The 22,126-nt window shown below is 45.6% G+C and overlaps 1 protein-coding gene across 1 annotated transcript in view; it reads right to left on the bottom strand.

Annotated features, from left to right (window-relative positions):
- LOC124605951 (facilitated trehalose transporter Tret1-like) overlaps positions 1-22,126 on the bottom strand; it is an 89,885-nt gene that overhangs the window by 4,592 nt on the left and 63,167 nt on the right. Inside the window, exons 4-5 of the mRNA XM_047137912.1 lie at positions 14,636-14,844; positions 5,421-5,699 (exon numbers count right to left, since the gene is read on the bottom strand). Coding sequence (XP_046993868.1) covers positions 5,421-5,699; positions 14,636-14,844 — 488 coding nt within the window. The remainder of the gene's footprint in view (positions 1-5,420; positions 5,700-14,635; positions 14,845-22,126) is intronic.

The following is a 22,126-nucleotide window of genomic DNA, read 5'->3' as shown; positions in this document are numbered from 1 at the left end:
CGGTGATCTTGCTGGCCAAGGCAGGTTCGATAAGCGCGAAAACAAGCAGTAGAAACTCTCGCAAAGTGCGGGTGGGCGTTATGTTGCTGAAATGTAAGCCCAGCACATCTTTCCATGAAGGGCGAGAAATCGAGGCGTAGAATATCGTCGCCGTACCGCTGTGTTTTAAGGGTGCCTAAGAATATAACCTAACGGGTCCTGCTATGAAATGAAATGGCACTCCAGACCATCAATCCTGGTTATCAGGCTGTATGGCGGACGACAGCCGTGTTGGTATTCTACCGCTGTCCAGGACGTATCCAGAGAAGTCTTTGCTGGTCATCAGTGTTCAGTTCGAAGTGGAACTTAAGACATTCTACTTGAGTCAATGAGATTCCAGGCCGAAGACGTGTCTTGAGCTGCCCTGGACAGCAGTGCGATACCAGCCCGACTGTCGCCCGTTGTGTGGCCATTTCTCATCCGTGGCACCCTTACAACACAGCCGGAACGTCGATGATATTCTACACCCGTTTTGTTGCCTTTCATGGCAAGCTATTCTGGGTTTACATTTCAGCAAGATAATGCCCACTTGCACACGGCGAGAGCGTCTTGCCAAACCCTGCTTTGGCCAGCAAGGTTACCAGATCTCTCCCACAACTGAATGTTTGGACCATCATGGGCAAGATCCTTCAACCAGTTCCAGATTTTGAAGATCTAACGCCCCAGTCGGAAAGAACTTGGCACAACATCCGTCAGAAAGACATCCAACTACTGTATGCCAAACTGCTTGAAAAAGTGGTAGAGGTGAACCAAAGCATTACTGACTTGCTCAATTTGTGAAGCTCTTTCTCTTTAATAAATCATCCAATTTTTCTGAAACTGGAAGCAATTGTCCGTCTTTGCATGTACAGCGCATCTATCGATGTACGTCCCATTCGGATAATTCGTTCGTGATGTGTCGACTTTTCTTTTCTTGCAGTGTGTTATAAAAAAATATCTATCACAACAGGCTAAACTGCTACATTTTTACGGAACTACTTTACACATCACCTGAAAAATACGAAGTAATTGGTGGCAGATCGGCGGTCGTGGTGGCCGAGCGGTTCTAGGCGCTTCAGTCTGGAACCGCGAGGCCGCTACGGTTGCAGGTTCGAATCCTGCCTCGGGCATGGATGTGTGTGATGTCCTTAGGTTAGTTAGGTTTAAGTAGATCTAGGGGACTGATGACCTCAGCTGTTAAGTCCCATAGTGCTCAAAGCCATTTGAACCATTTTTTGGTGGCAGATCTGATACAAACAGCATCGACAAACCAGAAAGAAAAATTACAAGGAAAATCTTTCGACAAAAGTCGAAAATGAAATTAAGAAAGAACGAAATTACCATGTTACAGGAAAAACGATCTCTGATACAATTACAGTCCTGTGATTACAAATTTACGGTCGTTTACACTGAAGAACAACATGCTCATGATAAAAATACGTGCGCGCACTTGAGCGTGTAGACAGAGTGCGAGAAGTGCCACACTGAGTTCAAGCTGACTGATTGCTGCGTTCTATCGCACTTAGTAGATGCGATGATCCATGGATTAGTAAGACGGGGAAAAGCCTAAACGGGAGCTCTGTTACACATTGCGAAAAAGCGGCGGCAACAACGCATTTGATGTTAGTGCAAGGATAGGAAAGACAAGCAGCGAGTAGATGTCCTTACAAATAATTCACAACATTTCTGGAGACAAAGGAAACTTGATGTGCTACTTCTCAATTGAGCATCTATAAACCGAATGACTGAACACTGAAAGAGCATGAAATGCTAGTGAAAAAGCTAGTGCAAAAGCTGCTAATATGTCAAATTCATGTAAGAGCAATTGACAGTTAAATGATTAGCGCAAATTCTGTTCCTGTACATTCTACGAAAATGAAATCCAGATACAGCCTGTCAGGGGTATAAGCGCGGATACTGTGGTCATTGTTCCCTTAGTAAGTGCTCACTTCAGGATATTAATTGCTTTTTCTGTGCAACTAACACACTTCCCACAAATATGTCACATAATTTATTACCGGATGTTTTCTGCATGGTCATAACTGCACCACTAGGTGGACTACGCCTGTCAGTGTAGACTAGTCGTTTTGCGTTCATGCATCCACACTTCAACAGCTGAACTGCTGTCCAGGAGAAATTAAGCATTGATGGCTCTCTTGCGACATGCTCTTGGAGGGTTAATCAATCTAAGGACATATTACTCCTAATTATAAGTCTGCAAATGAAGTAAATACTGCTGTAGTGTTGTTAAGTACACTGTCTTCAGTCACCAATAAAAATATCTGCACTTATGCCGCTAACAATCCGTATATTCTCGGGAGATCTCCTCCATACGATTTATTTTCGAGTACAAATAATGTAAACAGAGGTTCCTAGAGGTTTGTGACGTTCATGACTGACTACATGCCAGATATTTTCGATGGAAGACATGCCAGGCGAATGAGCAGGCTAAAGAAATAGTGGTTCACGCCGTCTTCGAAGGAGCCTTGCATGTGCCCCACCATTTCTGGCTGCCATTCTGGTGAAGTAGAGCGTGTGGAATTTCCTGGTGGAACAACTCTTTGGATTAGAAAACCTCCCTCATTCTCTTACATCTCCATCTAGACGTAAGAATGCAGACTTAAAGGTCAGAAATTGCTACGTTGATGACTTAGCATTTTCGGGAATCTTTTACATCGTTAACCTAGGCCAAAACGTGTATCGCAGATTTATCGTCACTGATTGTTATTTGCGTAAGCTCTCGAACCATCAGAGTTGGAAAGAGGCCTCATGATCAATATCCTTGTTATATGTATGAGAAGAATATCCGAGACGTGGCACCTCTGACACGAAAGATAACGATCCTCTCTGAGGAACGGTGGACTTTTCACGAACAGTACTGAAAATGTCCTAGATCACAACATCCGATGAATGAGACCTCGAAAAAGTCCCAGGAACGATCTTTTTGTCATACATACCCAAGACGTCGAACAGCCTCGGTTTTATACTCCAAAAAGACACAGTGACAGTGTATCGACCAAGTAAGAAAATCAGAGAGAGCGAGACAGGTTGATCAAAGACAAACAGGACCCACTCATAGTATCGGAGGCTTCCTGGCTATCATCTACCTGCAGCAAAGTGTACATCGGTATGACAAAACGATACACTAAAACCAAGATACAGAACACAAACAAAATTACAGAATGGTTGGTTGGTTGGTTTGTGGGATTGAAGGGACCAGACTGCTACGGTCATCGGTCCCTTATTCCAAAACTTTAAACACCCAAACAGAATAAAAACGAACAATAGAGAAGACAACAGACGACACAGGACAAGGCAGACTTAGATAGAGACCACACAAAAGGAATTAAAATCACACAGAGTGTGACAGTGGTTGGCCGATCATAGAGACAAAAAAGGAAAAGCCAACCACCGAGAAACACACTAAAAACTCAGTCTAAAATCATAGGCCAAAGGCCAGACTCAACAAAAAAAATGACAAACACTTAAAGTGATAAAAGCCCCCTGCCCGAATAAAACGCAAAACTAAGCCGGCCATTGCAGTGTGATCTGTTAAAAGAGCAGGGAGCGTATCAGGCAGCGCAAATGTCTGCCTGAGCACAGCTAAAAGGAGACAGGCCAACAAAATGTGGACCACCGTCAAAGCCGCCCCGCAGCGACATAGAGGCGGGTCCTCACAGCGCAGTAAATATCTGTGCGTCAGCCGGGTGTGGCCAATGCGGAGCCGACAGAGGACAACTGAGTCCCTGCAAGTGGCTCGCATGGATGACCGCCACACAGTCGTCGTCTCCTTGATAGCACGGAGTTTATTGGGTGTGGTCAGATCGCGCCATTCAGCGTCCCAAAGCGCGAAAACTTTGCGGCATAAGACTGCTCGCAAATCAGTCTCCGGGAGGCCAATGTCCAGAGTTAGTTTACTGGTGGCCTGTTTGGCCAGGCGGTCAACATGTTAATTGCCTGGGGTGCCGACATGACCAGGGGTCCACACAAAGACCACAGAGCTTCCGCAACGGGCAAGGGTATGGAGGGTCTCATGGATAGCCATCACTAGACGAGAGCGAGGGAAACACTGGTCGATAGCTCGTAAACCGCTCAGGGAGTCGCTACAGATAACGAAGGACTCACCTGAGCAGGAGCGGATATCCTCTAACATTGTATAAGATTCGCCCAACTCAAGTTCTACCTGTGGTTAGTGAGTAAAAATGGTTCAAATGGCTCTGAGCACTATGGGACTTAACAGCTGTGGTCATCAGTCCCCTAGAACTTAGAACTACTTAAACCTAACTAACCTAAGGACATCACACACATCCATGCCCGAGGCAGGATTCGAACCTGCGACCGTAGCAGTTGCGGTTAGTGAGTATCTTTGCTTCTATTCCGACAAGCCATGAAAATCTAAAAGAAACTTGTGCAAGAAAATGAATTGCTTCAGGGTATACAAGTTTTGGATTTTTGCCTTTCAGAGATCTATAAGTACAGGTGGCACGTCTGAAGACAGATCCATAATGACCCCGGATGACCCTCAAGGCCGCGTGGGGTAGCCGAACGGCCTACCTCCCTCGGGCATTGTTGTTTGTGTTGTTTAAGTTAGATCAAGTAGTGTGTAAGCTTAGGGACCGATGACCCCAGCAGTTTGGTCCCATAAGGCCTTGCCACAAATTTCCAAAAATGACCCTCAAACAAAACTGTTGCATCCTTGAGCCCCCCCCCCCCCCCCCGGTTCGTGATGTACCCGTGTCCGGTTAATGGCTGACACTACAGATCAGTTTGCATACAGATGAATTTATTTATGAAAATAGACAGTACAGTCACCTACAAACTTTACATATTCACATACTCCTTTACCTTTATCCCAAATGAATACAGACTCATTTACAGATATTTTTCTCTTATTACGAGTATACAAAGACAATGCAGAAGGCGACATATAAGATGATTTACCAAAGTCTTTATTAGCAAGTTCTGCCATATGGTAGGTACGATAGGCAATAATGTCTCTATCAACAAAACTTTCAAGTCCTGGAACATTAGGTACTCCTGTACCTCCACATACAATGGCAACAGTGAGCCAATCATTACCATGATCAAAAGTATCATTAATGTCAATACTAAAATTAAGTCTACAACCACAGAACAGACAAGTGCAGTAGCAGCAACACTCTTAACTGGTATGCAAACCACCATCTGTGCGCTCGACCTCAGTCTACTATGAGCAACAGAGGATAATCCTTTGACTGTGGCATCCACTCGAGCCGGGGAAACGGAACATCAGCCAGCCACCGGTTCGTGAACTCTAAACAGACGCCTTCAGACAAGTTGTCAAGAAGGGATCACCAAAAGTCCCAATAACTGTGCAACTCTTTTGACCAGGCAGCCTAGTGGGTGCAGAAGCATCTACTCACCTGATGGCTGGTCTCCGACGTGGAGCCGCGGAACCAGGCGAGCGCCTTCTTGGCGTCGTCGAAGCGGCCCTGGCGCACCAGCCAGACGGGGCTCCTGGGGATGAAGCAGAATGCGACGACAGCGAGGAGCGGCAGCACGGGCCCCGTGCCCGCCACCACGTGCCAGTCCAGGCACGCGCCCAGAGCGTACACCAGCAGGATGCCCAGCGAGTAGCTCAGCATCGGCACGCCCGCCAACAGCCCACGGATATCTACCTCGGCCAGCTCGCCCAAAAACACCTGCAGTACACAGTAGCACATGGTTTTCGTCTCTGCTCTGTGTAGCATTCGTGATATATTCGTCACCCAAAGGTGTAAAAAACTGACTACTACACACACACACACACACACACACACACACACACACACACACACACACAGAGAGAGAGAGAGAGAGAGAGAGAGAGAGAGAGAGAGAAAGCACGCTATAAAATAATATTCAGCTACAACAAACCATTCGATAGGGAATATACAGAGTGAGTCAGAAAGGACTTACAGAAATTTATTGAGATAACGTATAGGTTCGGTAGCAAACGGTGTTGTAGCAAATGGCCTCAAGTTTGAATCACATAGTGGATCGGTACCCCATTCCGTCACCAGGAGCACCAGTGCAGTGTACGGTTCAAATGGCTGTTTTCACTGGTGCGGAGTGTATATGCTGTGTGTTTTGGTTTCATGAAACGAACTTTGTAACAACTGTTGGCGTAAATTTCGCGCCGAATATACGAAAGAACCTCCAAGCAGGCCTAAACTTTACTCTTGGCACAAGAAGTTCGTTGAGACGGGTTGTTCACTGAGATATGATAAATCGTCACGTCGCCCATGTGTTCACGATTATGTCGAACAGGTTAGCGAGAGCTTTCCCCGCGGTCCACAAAAATCAGCGCGACGTGCATCTTGCAAGACTGAAATTACATAAAAGGCTCTTTGGCGGGTACTACATACACGTTTACACCTCAAACCATACGGATTCACAAAGGCACAACACAGCAGTAATGCAGATAAGGTTGGTCATTGGTATTACGCCTGAAAATGTTGCATCAGACAGAGGACGATGAGACATTCCTGAACCCAATAATCTTCAGCGACGAGTCGACATTTCATTTCAGTAACATGCTGGACACCCACGACCGCAGAATATGGGGCAGCGAAAATCCGCATATAAACCTGGAACATGTTCGTGAAAGCCCCAAAGTTAATGTGCTTTGTGACCTTAGCAAATTGCAACTATATAGTCCTTTCTTCTTCGTGGAGAAAATTGTCACTAGTATTGTGTATCTGGATGTGCTTTAAAACTTTTTCATCCCACAGATCGGTGAAGATGATGGAGATGGCACGGTTTATTACCAGCAAGTTCGAGGTTTCCTCGATAATCGCAGTGAAAGACCAATCGCTTGGTCACCTCGTTCCCCAGACTTGACACCAATGGATTTCTTTCTCTGTGGTTTCATTAAAGATCATGTGTATGTTCCTCCACTATCAAACTGTTTAACCAACCTGAAAAATCTAATCAACACTGCCGTTGCACAATTTACGCCTGAGTTGCTGGGAAGAAATTGATTACCTGTGGGATGCTTGCCGCATCAGAAATGGTAATCACATCGAACCAAATAACACTTGACACTTACGTGAAGCTTGAAGTTATCTGCTACGATATGACACACATACCGATAATGTAAGTTACCTCAAAGATTTCTATATCATTCAAATGCTGTAAAGTCCTTTTTGACTCACCCTGTAGTAACGCCCAGCTGCTCCTGTGAAGTGACATAACTAGTTCTGTTGGCTGTCACTCCCATTCTGTCATAGTTGTGCTCTTCAGTTCGAAGACTGGTTTGACGCAGCTCTTCACCCTATTCTGTGCAAGCTTCTTCATCTCCTATTAACTACTGCAACCTACATACTTTTGTACTCACTATATTAATATCTTGGTTTCTCTCTACAATTTTTACCCCACACTTCCCTCCAAAAATAAACTGGTGATCCCTTGATATCTCAGAATGTGTCTTATTAACCGATCCCTTCTTTGAGTCAAGCTATTACAAGTTTCTTTCCTCCCCAATTCTAATTAATACCCCCTCATTCGTTACATGACCTACACATCTAGTCTTTAGAATCCTCCTGTAGCACCACATTTCAAAAGCTTTCCTCCTCTTCTTGTCTGAACTATTTAACGAACATGTCTCACTTCCATATAAGACTACACTCCAGATAAATCGCTCCACAAAAGATTTCCTAACATTTAAATCTATATTCCATCCTAATAGTTTTCTTCTTCAGAAATGCTTCTCTTCCTATTGCCATTCTACATTTTATTTCATCCCTACTTCGGCCATTATCAGTTAATTGAATGCCAACTAGCAAAATTTGTCTACTGCATCTTAGTGGCATTTTCAAACCTAATTCCCTCAGCATAGCCCGATTTAATTCGACTACTTTCCATTATCCACATTTTGCTTTTGTTGATTTTCATGTTATATACTCTTCATAAGACACTGTCCATTCCGTTCAACTGCTCTTCCAGGTCCTTTGCTGTCTCGACAGAATCACAATGACACTGGCAAACCTCAAAGTTTTTTTTTTCTTCCTGGACTTTAATTTCTACTCCAAATTTTTCTTTGGTTTCCTTTACTACTTGTTCACTGCACACATTGAATAACATCGAGCACAGGCTAAAAAACTGTATCACTCTCTTCTCAATCACTGCTTCCCTTTCATGCCCCTCGACTCGCATGACTGCCGTCTGGTTTCTGTACAAATTGTAAACAGCCTTTCGCTGCCTGTATTTTAGCCCTGCCACCTTTAGAATTTGAAAGAGTATTCCAGTCAACGCTGTCAAAAGCTTTCGCTAGGTCTACAAAGGCTATGAACGTAGGCTTAACCTATGTTCTATGAGGAGTCGTAGAGTCAGTATTGCCTCGCGTGTTCCTACATTTCTTTGGAATCAAAACTCATCTTCCCCGAGGTCAGCTTCTATCAGTTTTCCATTCTTCTGTAAAGTACTCGTGTTAGTGTTTGGCAACTATGACTTATTAAACTGATAGTTCGGTAATATTCACACGTGTTAACACCTGCTTTCTTTTGAATTGAAATAATTACATTCTTTTTTGAGTCTGAGGGTATTTCGCCTGCCTCATACGTATTGCATACTAGGTGGAATAGTTTTGTCATGTCTGGCTCTCCCATGGATATCAATAGTTCTGAAGGAATGTCGTTTACTCCAGGCCCCTTGTTTCGACATAGGTGTTTCAGTCCTATGTCAAATTCTTCTCGCAGTACCACGTGTCCCGTCACATCAACTATTTCCTCTATACTTTCCACGATATTGCCTTCAAGTACTTTTCCCTTGTATAGACGCTCTGTACACTCCTTCCATTTTTCCCCTCTCCCGTCTTTGCTTAGAGCTGGTTTTCTGTCTGAGCTTCGTACAGCTGCTTTTCATCTTCCAAACGTGTTTTAGTTTTCTTGTAAGCAGTATCTCTCCTAGTTATATTTGGTTCTATACCCTTACATTCCTTTTTAGCCATTTTGCATATCCTGTCAACCTTATTTTTTAGATGTTTATATTACCTTTCGATTGCTTCATTTGCTATTAGAGAGCTGTTCGGATATTTTGGAAGTGACATTTACTGTCTCTGAAGTTCCCGACTCTTTGGTAAATGTGGATGAAAATAAGTTTTTAAGTTTATGTTCAAGAAGAATATCTAAAATTGATGCTGATGCGAACAACCAACTTCTTCACAGATGATATAGTCTGTTCTGACTGTAACAAATTTCTGCACCAGACCTGTCTGCACTTCTTGTAGTTACTATCTGCTGTTTCTTGGGGAAGGCGCCTATCTTCAGCCTAGAGTTAATGGGTGAACCTAAATGGTTAGTATGACACGAATCTGCAATGCCTGAGTTACTCTGAATTACAATGCAATGTTCCTTCGGACAAGCGTGCATGCCCAAAGGGACAGGCACTGGGGCAGCTACAGCCGTTATGAAATTTATTAACAGTTGCGAATATGGACAACCATCAGTAGTATAGTGGAATGACAAAGAAAATTTGTGCCGGACCGGGTCTCGAACACGGATTTCTCGCTTATCGCTAGCGGTACCTTACCACTTGGCTATCCGAGCACGACTCACGGTCTCGCCCAACCTTCCGTATGTCGTCAACCACCTGTCAACAATCTGTACTCTTATATCCATTATGTACGTTGCCGTACAGGGGAGACATTTTACTTTAAAGTCGCTTGCCCGGTATCGGCGGATAAATATTGCAATGCCTGTGCTATTCCGAATTACGATACAATGTTACTTCGGACATGCTACCGCTCGCAATAAGCGGGAGATTCGGTTTCGAATCCCTGTCCGGTACAACATTTTATTGTAATTGTATTATATAGCTGATGATGTCCATATTTGCAAATGCGAATACATTTAATGTGTAAATTGCTAGTGATCCTGGTTAAGAGACTGGACGAGGATTGAGGGATTGCCCATGATGACCGGTGTTTTCCAGCATCTGTTGCTGAGAAACGTCTAGTAGTCCTGCCAGGAAGCAGAGGTGACAGTCACGGGATAGCGAGATGCACATATACAGACAGCGGTAGTATCTCGTACACAAGGTAAAAATTGGCAGTGCATTGGCTGAGATGTCATTTGAGCTCGGGTGATTCATGTGAAAACGTTTCCGACATGGTTATGGATACACGACTGGGATAACAGACTTTGAACGCACAATGGCAGTTGGAGCTAGACGCAGGGGACATTCTGTTTCGGAAATCGTTAGGGAATTCAGTATTCCGAAATTCACAGTGTCAAGGATGTGGCGAGAATACCAAACTTCAGGCATTACCTCTCACCACGGTCAACGCAGTGGCCGACGGCCTTCACTTAACGACCGAGAGCAGCGGTGATTGCGTACAGTTAGAAGTGATGACAGACAAACAGCACTACATGAAATAACCGCACAAATCAATGTGGGACGTACGACGAACTTATCCGTTAGGACAGAGCGGCGAAATGTGACGTTAATGGGTAATGGTAGCAGACGATCGTCGCAAGTGCTTTTGCTAACAGCACGACATGGCATGCAGCGCCTCCCCTGAGCTTGTGACCGTATCGCTTGGACCCTAGACGACTGGAAAACAGTCACCTGGTCAGATGAGACCCGATTTCAGTTGGTAAGAAGTGATGGTAGGGTTCGAGAGTGGCGCAGACCCCACGTAGCCATAGACCCAAATTGTCAACAAGGCACTGTGCAAGCTGGTGGTGGCTCTATAGTGGGGTGGACTGTGTTTACATGGAATGGAATGGATCCTCTGTTCCAATCGAACCAATCATGCTTATGTTCGGCTACATGCAGACATTTTTAGCCATTCGTGGACTTTATGTTCCCAAACAACAATGGAATTTTTATGGATGACAATGCATGGCGCATTCTCGACAATTCGAGCGAATGATTTGGTCACCCAGATCGCCCAACATGAATTCCATCAAACATTTATGAGACATAATCGAGAGGTCAGATCGTGCACTAAATTCTGCACCGGCAACACTTTCGCAATTGTAGATGGGTATAACGGCAATATGGCTCAATATTTCTGCAGGGGTATTCCAACGACTTGTTGAGTCCATGGCATATCGAACTTCTGCCCTATGCCGGGCAAAAGAAGGTCAGGCACGATATTAGAAGATATCCGATGACTTGTCACGTCAGTGTAAACAGGAGCAGGAGTCTGCTAATCAACATGCCTACATTCTGCTGCTGACTGGGTGGAAATCCTAAATGTTAATAGAGCGGTTTGAATCTCGCGAAGTCGGCTGGCAGTTCTCTTGGGCTGCAGAAGTCGTGTAGCGTCTGGTGCGCAGGTGGTGTTACCGTATTCTCAGACGTCGGGAGAAGGTAATCCTTCGTGATGAACGGCGTTAGTGCAAGAAGTAAGGAGAATTGACAGTCGCAAAGTGCATTACCGTGAGGACGTGGATTTCGAGCGGACTCTTTCCCGGTTTTCTAGACGAGCGTTGCCACTGAGTTTACAGATGCTCCACAGGCAGCGACCGCACCGTAGATTGTGGTGCCTATAGTCGAAATGTCATAGGAACATCCCTGACAGCTCTTAGCGCCGCTGCCAGCTTGCAGCTGTGAAGCGCTAACGGATGCAGGCGAAAACAGTATCCGTCTGCAAAGCTGTGATAAGACGTTTGCAAAATCGAGTTACGTTATTGGCTGAGGTAGGCCCCCGAAGCTGCCGTGCCCAACTCACTTCAACTGTCAGGGATCAACTTACGACGATTGAACTATAGTAGGCCGGCCGATGGGGCCGAGCGGTTCAGTCTGGAACCGCGCGACCGCTACGGTTGCAGGTTCGAATACTGTCTCGGGCATAGATGTGTGTGATGTCCTTAGGTTAGTTAGGTTTAAGTAGTTATACGTTCTAGGGAACTGATGACCACAGATGTTAAGTCCCATAGTGCTCAGAGCCATTTGAACTATAGTAGATAGTGGGACGGTGGTGTGTAGTGAAGGAAACAGACTTGGCAAGGTTTTCTTTGAAGGCAAAAAATTATATTCGTTTTCGTACAAATCTGAATGTGGCGAGTTTATGAGAGTTTCTCTGTTATTGACGCTGAACTGTATTACCGCTTTGTGGTCATGCTGATTATCGACGGAAGCTGCTTGGAGCCAGATGGTAGCCGTGTATTGAATTTGCTGGCGGTGATCGTGTTCAAGTTTCGGATCTGGGAATCTTACCGGAAAGTAGTTAGGTAGCTATAATACTTTCTAATGATTGACTGCAGATTCTAAGAAGTTTAATCCTGGCTCGCCGCGAGGCAGGCGATCCTTAGACTGAGCGGGTAGTTGGTTGGTTGGTTGTGTTGGGGAAGGAGACCAGACAGCGAGGTCATCGGTCTCATCGGATTAGGGAAGGACAAGGAAGGAAGTCGGCCGTGCCCTTTGAAAGGAACCATCCCGGCATTTGCCTGGAGCGATTGAGGGAAATCACGGAAAACCTAAATCAGGATGGCCGGACGCGGGATTGAACCGTCGTCCTCCCGAATGCGAGTCCAGTGTCTAACCACTGCGCCACCTCGCTCGGTGAGCGGGTAGTGTGGCGGTGTTGAGACTGCCAGTAAACGTTTCTGATAACATCTGTGAAGCAGTGCGACGCATAATTTGTCTCGTTCACCAGACATCGCTAACGGACTGTGGATTCTGTCTGTAGCCACGAGTGTGATTTTGCGTGACGCCACGGAGGCTCTGAGGCAGGGATAAAATAAAACATTTCGAGATGACAACCACTGTTATGAGTATTACTCATGCAAGTGTTTTACTTCGTACTTTGTCCGTCCAAATGGAATCCATCGACCATTTTCATTTCAATGAGTGTTGGCCTACGGACTACTTCGTCTAGAAGCAGCCTGAGAAGAGCTAAAAACGTTATCTGTCTTGCCATTTGCATAGTGTGACCAGTAGCAGTCTTATTATGCTTACTTGAGATATGCAAGACTGCTTTTTATTCCGACTTATCTTCACTAAGAACGACTGAAGAGCTCTGTTTGCTTGGAGGTCTTTAATCGAACTGCATATCAGTTCTGATATTCCTCAACAAGGTGTGTTGTTTAGTGGGTGACTGTAGAACAGCTCATTAGCACTGCTATCTAAATGTCGTAAACATTAATAGGAAACTGGATTTCAGTAAAAGGGTGTTAGGTGATCCAAAGAAAGAGAAATAAAACGCTGGGAGAACAGTTATCTGCAATGTACTAAGTTGTCAGTGCGTAACGATAACGAAACAGTGATAAAGGTCCAGTTGGCAAAAGAGAGTACCGGCAGGTACAGTGAGCTGACAAAAGTCATGGAATACTTCCTAATATCGTGCCCGGGTAACACAGCAACTCGACGTGGCATGGATTCAAGTCGTGGGAAGCCCTTTGCAGAAATACTGGGCCATGTTCCCCCTATAGCCTACCATAACTGCGAAAGTGTTGCCGGTGCAGGATTTTATGCATGAACTGACCTCTCCGTTCTGTCCCATAAATGTTCGATAGGATTCATGTCGGGGGATTTAGGTAGCTAACTCATTCGCTCGAATTGTCCAGAATGTTCCTCAGACCTTAGCGAGCAGCTAGCGCATTGTCGTTCATAAAAATTCGATCGTTGTTTGTGAACGTAAGTCCATGAATGAGAGCAAATGATCCCAAGGAGGCGAACGTAACAGTTTCCAGTCAATGATCGGTTCAGTTGGACGAGAAGTTCAAATGGCTCTGAGCACTGTGGGACTTAACATCTGAGGTCATCAGTCCCCTAGAACAGAACTACTTAAACCTAACTAACCTAAGGACATCACACTTATCCGTGCACGAGGCAGGATTCGAACGTGCGACCGTAGCGGTCGCGCCGTTCCAGACTGAAGCGCCTAGAACCGCTCGACCACAGCGGCCAGCTGGACGACAGGACCTAGTCCATTCCGCATAAAAGCTCACACCATTATGGAGCCACCACCAGCTCGCAGAGTCCCTTGTTGACAACTTGGATCCATGGCTTCATAGGAGCAGCGCCACACTAACCTTAACAGGGACTTATCTGACCACACCATTGTTTTCCAGTCGTCTAGAGTCCAACCGATACGGTCACGAGCCCAGGAGACACGCTGCAGGCGATGTCGTGCTGTTAGCGAAGGCACGGCCAAATTTCGCCGCATTGTGGTAACGGATGCAGTTATTTCACGCAATTCTTCTTATCTGTTAGTACTGACAACTCTACGGAAACGCCGCTGTTCTCGGTCGTTATGTGAAAGCCATCGGTCACAGCGTTGTCCGTGGCGAGAGGTAATGCCTGAAATGTGGTATTCTCGACACATTCGAGATTCTGGATCTGGAAATATTGAATTTGCTAACGATAATCGAAACAGATGTCCTGTGCGTCTAGCTTCAACTACCATAGCGCGTTCAAAGTCTTAATTCCTGTCTTGCGGCCATAACCACGTCGAAAACCTTTTCACATGAATCACCTGAGTACAAATGACAGTTCCGCCAATGCATTGTCCTTTTGTACCTTGTGTACGCGATAGTACCGACATCTGTATATGTTCATATCGCTATATCATGACTTGTCAGCTCAGTGTACTAGGCAACTGTAACAATTTCTGAACAGGGGCAGAAAGGAATTGAGAGGTTGTTACCTGACAGGGCGAGGCGGAGATGCCGACGGCGATGCCACAGAGGATCCTTCCGACGATGACGACGGTGTAGCTCTGGGCGAAGGCGAGCAGCAGCCAGCCGACTAGGAAGGGCAGCGCCGTGAGCTGCAGCGTGGTGCGGCGGCCCACCTGCTCAGACAGGTACGAGCTGCACAGCGACCCCAGCGGAGTCGCCGCCGAGTGCATGCTCGCTGCGGCAGGCACACGGCACACACTCTAATACACGGCTTCCCAAATAAGAAGATAATCAAGGAAAAAAAGCTAACAGGTCTATTATGGATCGACGAAAAAATCATTTCAGCTGTCACTATACAGATTCTAATATTAGATACTTAACTAATAACGTTTTTAAAAAGAGTATTTTCCTGCGCAGTTTTATTTTATTTGAAATTAACACTATTTATTTATTTACTATTAGCTAATTTCCTCCCCCTACGGCAATATCAAACTACCTGGACGTAAGTACAATAATAAAACTTATGAATAGTATGAAGTTAAACCAGAAATTATACACTGAAGCGACATAAATTACGGCATATCTCCTAATATCGTGTGGGATCTCCTTATGCCCGGCGTAGTGCAGCGGCTGGACGTGCCCCCCTACAGAAGTCATTGGAAGTCCCCAACAGAAATATTGAGCCATGCTGTCTCCGTCCGAACAAGCTTTGAAGGCCCAACTGTGCCGTCCGGCCGCCGTATCATCCTCACCCCTTAGGCATCACCGTATGCTGATAAGGAGGTGCATTTGGTCAGCACACCGCTCTCCTAGCCGCTGTCAGTTTTCGTGACCAGTGCCGCTTCTTCTAAGCCAAGTAGCTTCTCAATTGGCCTCACAAGGGCTGAGTGCCCCCCACTTGCCAACAACACTCGGCAAACCCAGACGGTGACCCAATCAAGTGCTAGCCAAGTCCGACGGCGCTTAACTTCGATGATCTGACGGGAACCGTTTTTACCACTGCAGCAATAATTCTGTAAGTGTTGTCGATGCAGGATGTTGTGCACGAAGTTACCTCTCGATTATCTCCCATAAATGTTCAATGAAATTCATATCTGGTGATGTGGGTGGCCAAATCATTCGCTCGGATTGTCCAGGTAGTTCTTCAAACCAATCGCGAATAATTGTGCCCTTATGACATGGCGCATTGTGATCCATAAAAGCCAGCCGCTGTGGCCGAGCGGTTCTAGTGGCTTCAGTCCAGAACCGCGCTGCTGCTATGGTCGCAGGTTAAAATCCTGCCTTGGGCATGGATGTTTGTGATGTCCTTACGTTAGTTAGGTTAAGTAGTTCTAAGTCTAGGGCACTGATGACCTCAGATAAATACCATAGTGCTTAGAGCTATTTGAACCATTTGATCCATAAAAATTCCATCGTTGTTTCGGAACATGACGTCCATGTACGGCTGCCGATGGTCTCCAAGTATCCGAACATCCAGAGCACCCAGTCCATTCCACGTAATCACGGCCCATACCATTGTGGGGCTAGCACAAGCTTGCACAGTGCCTTGTTGACAACTTGGGTCCACGTCCTCGTGGGGTCTGCGCCACACTCGAACCCTACCGTCAGCTCTTACCAACTGAAATCGGGGCTTATCTGACCAGGTCACAGTTTTCCAGTCGCCTAGCGTCCAATCGATATGGGCACGAGCACAGGAGAGTCGCTGCAGGCGATGCATTTTGTTAGCGAAGACACTCATATCGGTCGTCTGCTGCCGTTGTACATTAACGCTAAATTTAGACATACTTTTGTAACAGATACGTTCGTCGTAGGTCTCTCATTTATTTGTGCGGCTATTTCACGCAGTGTTGCTTGTTGACAGCACTGACAACTCGACGCAAACGCCGCTGCTCTTGGTAGAAGACCGGCGGCCACTGCGTTGTCCCCAGCGAGATGTAATGACTGAAATTTGTTATTCTCGGTACACTGTTCACATTATGGATCTCTGAATACTGAATTACCTAACAATTTGTGGAATGGATGTCTCATGTCTCCATCGCCAACTACCGTTCTGCGTTCAAAGCATGATATTTCCAGTCGTGCGCCCACAATCCCGTCGGAAACCTTTTTACATTAATCACTTAAATACAAATGACAGTTCCGCTGCCCTTTTATACCCTATGTACGCGATACTACATATGCATATCGCTGTCCCATGGTTTTTGTCACCTCAGTGTAAACACGTGATTCAGTTACTTACATCAGTTCAGAAATTTTGGTACGTTTACAGCTTGCTAAAATCTACACAACACTGAAAAATACTTTCTTTTGCATTTCAATCTCTATGTCAATCTGGTAATGGCCATAGGGGATCCCAATTTTGAAAATTTTTGAAGGGATTTCCTTTCATCTTACAACCAAAGGAAACATTTTTGAAACCATGATTGGAACTGGGGACAGGAACTTTTTCAAATTTATTTTTGTGACACTTTCTCATTAGGCAGGGGGTGGGCGGCGGGTGGGGAGTGCATAACTATGTCCATCAACACTTAACACAATTCCCCCCCAAAAAATCGTAACATATAAATATCATGCGATATTTCCGTCGAATGGCCTAGTAAATAACGATTGCAGACGTGAAGTTCATGTGCTAAAATGAAAACAGCAGATCCGTATGCAGGGTGTGGCACTGTAGCAACATATACCGGTTGTCTCTCCTAACAGTCGTCAGGCTCATTCTGTGGTGTTTCATTGTATAGCTCGAGTCAGTCAAAAACAGTCAGTTCTCGTCACGTGTTTTGTACTGCGCCCAGCTTCAAGAGAAAGCATCGGTTTGTTTCCCATTACAAACAAAATTATTTTCCTAATTGGAATTTTGCGTGCCCAATCGATAGAGTGCTCCCCAATTTGGTCCAGAGCACAGCTGTCGCTGCTTCAGTACATGCTATTCTTCGAGTTTTACTGTCCTTGTTAATGATGATGATGAGGTCCCATACTCCGAGGAGCGTAGGGGACGATGCGGGAGACCCGCACCGCCGACTAGGCAAGGTCCTAGTGGAGATGGTTTGCCATTGCCTTCCTCCGACCGTAATGGGGATGAATGACGATGATGAAGACGACACAACGACACCCAGTTATCTCGAGGCAGGGAAAATCCCTGACCCCGCCGGGAATCAAACCCGGAACCCCGTGCGCGGATATAACAAATGTCGCACAAGACTAATATGGTACAGCTCTATGGAATGGGCACGTAAAATTCCGCTTTAAACACAATTTGTTTGTAACAGGAAACAAACTGATGCTTTCCGTCGACGCTGGGCATCGCATGAAAGACGTGATAAGTACTATTTGTTTGGGCCGAATACAGCTACTCACTGCAAAAACGGAACTGAAAATATCTGCTGAGCCACCAGAGAAAATGCGCCTGACCACTCTTAGCAGACACACCCTGTATAACATTAAAATAATTCAACTTACCGTTGAACAGAAGACAGATATCATGTGGTTATCATTAAAATCAAATAGGATTAAAAAAAAAAAGTACAAACGTGGTCAAATAACTCCACGACAGTTTTTATCAGAGCATGCTGCAAGCATAACTATTTTTGATGTGAAGTAAATAACACGGAGCCATACAGCAGTATATCTTTATACACTCCTGGAAATTGAAATAAGAACACCGTGAATTCATTGTCCCAGGAAGGGGAAACTTTATTGACACATTCCTGGGGTCAGATACATCGCATGATCACACTGACAGAACCACAGGCACATAGACACAGGCAACAGAGCATGCACAATGTCGGCACTAGTACAGTGTATATCCACCTTTCGCAGCAATGCAGGCTGCTATTCTCCCATGGAGACGATCGTAGAGATGCTGGATGTAGTCCTGTGGAACGGCTTGCCATGCCATTTCCACCTGGCGCCTCAGTTGGACCAGCGTTCGTGCTGGACGTGCAGACCGCGTGAGACGACGCTTCATCCAGTCCCAAACATGCTCAATGGGGACAGATCCGGAGATCTTGCTGGCCAGGGTAGTTGACTTACACCTTCTAGAGCACGTTGGGTGGCACGGGACACATGCGGACGTGCATTGTCCTGTTGGAACAGCAAGTTCCCTTGCCGGTCTAGGAATGGTGGAACGATGGGTTCGATGACGGTTTGGATGTACCGTGCACTATTCAGTGTCCCCTCGACGATCACCACTGGTGTACGGCCAGTGTAGGAGATCGCTCCCCACACCATGATGCCGGGTGTTGGCCCTGTGTGCCTCGGTCGTATGCAGTCCTGATTGTGGCGCTCACCTGCACGGCGCCAAACACGCATACGACCATCATTGGCACCAAGGCAGAAGCGACTCTCATCGCTGAAGACGACACGTCTCCATTCGTCCCTCCATTCACGCCTGTCGCGACACCACTGGAGGCGGGCTGCACGATGTTGGGGCGTGAGCGGAAGACGGCCTAACGGTGTGAGGGACCGTAGCCCAGCTTCATGGAGACGGTTGCGAATGGTCCTCACCGATACCCCAGGAGCTACGGTGTCCCTAATTTGCTGGGAAGTGGCGGTGCGGTCCCCTACGGCACTGCGTAGGATCCTACGGTCTTGGCGTGCATCCGTGCGTCGCTGCGGTCCGGTCCCAGGTCGACGGGCACGTGCACCTTCCGCCGACCACTGGCGACAACATCGATGTACTGTGGAGACCTCACGCCCCACGTGTTGAGCAATTCGGTGGTACGTCCACCCGGCCTCCCGCATGCCCACTATACGCCCTCGCTCAAAGTCCGTCAACTGCACATACGGTTCACGTCCACGGTGTCGCGGCATGCTACCAGTGTTAAAGACTGCGATGGAGCTCCGTATGCCACGGCAAACTGGCTGACACTGACGGCGGCGGTGCACAAATGCTGCGCAGCTAGCGCCATTCGACGGCCAACACCGCGGTTCCTGGTGTGTCCGCTGTGCCGTGCGTGTGATCATTGCTTGTACAGCCCTCTCGCAGTGTCCGGAGCAAGTATGGTGGGTCTGACACACCGGTGTCAATGTGTTCTTTTTTCCATTTCCAGGAGTGTATATTTTCATTTTTACTGTTTCTTGCTTTACCTAAAGCTGTCGATAATTTTTATGAATTTATTACACTGAAAAAATAAAATACTTGAGGCTAAAAATTAAATCAGAAAGTTCAGTAACTAAGGAGTGGCAAAATTTACATATCACTATTGTGTATGACGCGAGGGTGGCTCAGAGATGATAAACAGAGAATGATGATGCATAGGTATGGAGGGAATATATCTGAATTTTTTGCGAATCATTACGTAGCTAAACCAGAAAGTTACTAGTTATCGGTAAGATGGAAATTTCCGTTAAAAAGCACATCTGTGTACGAAACTGACCATCAGGATGCACCAGCGTCTGGTATCTTCCGTCGCAAGAAGGTCCTTTCAGAACAGCTGCAAAGGACAGAGATACGTGGGCCATAAAAGGTCTGTCAGTTGTTTCCTTTGGGTGCCGGTGTTGTAAATAGTATTCAAAGCGGTCAGTGACTCGGTTTTTGGATTGCCCTGAAGAGGTCAATGTGCACTTTTACGATAGGTACAATCAGCCTCTGAGTTACTCGGACCAAAATTTTAGGCACCATGTTGTTGCAGTGTTTATGAGCGTTGAAGCCTCAGAAGTTTCGGGAAGGCTACTGGTTTTCAAAACCAAACCATTTAAGTATCTTGCTGCTTGCTCTCGGAACAACTCTGTAAATGTTACGATGATAGCTCGGAAGTACAACCGCAACCAGCCGACGACTCAAATGTAGATTTGTAATCTCCCCAGATGTTCTTCAAATAAGAAAGTGTTGATTGCAAATTATTTTACCTATTTATTTATTAGGAATAAATAAAACCATTTGCAACCATGACTGACTTATTTCAAGAAATTAGAACTGGTTTCTGTGCCAAGCACCCAGCATGGAATGGTACCAATTTTCCCCAGATGTTTTTCACTTTTATTGTTTGCCTGATCATAATCACAGCGATTTACAGAGGGACCAATGTTAATTATGTCCAAGTTCGAGAGGAAGTTGATGCTTGGGTCACAGTCAGAACAGCAAGCTGTGAGACAGGCGCCAATCTTAGCAGGAGCGACAGGGGGATCTCTTTTACAATTCTGGAAACTCAGAATGTCAGATCGCAGTAGTCAGCATCAGCTGATGGCACTGTTTAACACACTGTTAAAAAACCTGAAGACGAAATGTACAAACATGTGTAACAGAGAGAGAGAGAGAGAGAGAGAGAGAGAGAGAGAGAGTGAGGAGGGGGAAGGGGGCGCAGGGGGAGATATGGAGGACGGGACATGGATAGGGTAGCGACGGAGGGGAAGGGAGGGAGGCAGGAGAGAGGTGGAAAGATTAGAGAGTAGAGATTAGATTAGTTCCATAGATCATGATTACGACACTTCGTAATGATGTGGAACGTGTCAGGTTAAAAAAAAAGGTGTACATACAAGTTATTAAATTACACAAAATATTACTTGACTTTTTTTGGTGGGGGTTGGGGAAATTACCCACTTACTATGTCCAAAAATTCGTCTAATGAGTAGAAGGAGTTGCCATTAAGAAATTCTTTTAATTTCTTTTTAAATGCTATATGGCTATCTGTCAGACTTTTGATGCTATTAGTTAAGTGACCAAAGACTTTTGCGGCTGCATAATTTACCCCCTTCTGACCCAAAGTTAGATTTAACCTTGAGTAGTGAAGATGATCCTTTCTCCTAGTGTTTTAGACATGTACACTGCTATTACTTTTGAATTCGTTCGGATTATTAATAAAAAATTTCACAAGTTAATATATGTATTGTGAGGCTACAGTGAAGATATCTAGCTCTTTAAATAAGTGTCTGAAGGATGATCTTGGCTGAGCTCCAGTAATTGTTCTGATTACACGCTTTTGTGCAATGAACACTCTTTTACTCAATGATGAGTTACCCTAGAATATGATGCCATACGAAAGCAGAGAATGAAAATAGGTGTGGTAAGCTAATTTACTGAGATGTATATCGCCAAAATTTGCAATGACCCTGATAGCATAATTAGCTGAACTCAAACGTTTCAGCAGATCTTCAGTGTGTTTTTTCCGGTTCAACCCCTCATCAATGCATACACCTAGAAATTTTGAATATTCTACCATTCTACAGATGAGGCAGGGGAGGAAGGTAGGGAGGAATGGAGTGAGGAAGAGTGAAGGTAACGCGGAAAAATAAAACCGACAATAATAGCAAAATGTAACACAATTCGAGGCCTCTTCTCGACACCGAAAAGAATGGTAGAGGTTGGAGGTTACCCTAAGCCAGTGGTTGCCAAACTGCGGCCGTCAGGCCGCATGCGATCGGAATCAAGTATTTATGCCCCCCGCGGTTCTCACCGTATTTTAAAATAACATGCATCTAGCAACCAACAGCCGAATCCAAAGACGTCAACGTTAAGAACTTTTCAGGTGTACGGTTTCCGCGTCCAGTAAGAAACAAAAAAATACTTTCAGACAGACAGT

This window comes from Schistocerca americana, chromosome 3 (genome assembly GCF_021461395.2).
Source record: "Schistocerca americana isolate TAMUIC-IGC-003095 chromosome 3, iqSchAmer2.1, whole genome shotgun sequence".
Classification (NCBI taxonomy): domain Eukaryota; kingdom Metazoa; phylum Arthropoda; class Insecta; order Orthoptera; family Acrididae; genus Schistocerca; species Schistocerca americana.
This window is presented reverse-complemented; position numbering and strand designations above follow the sequence as displayed.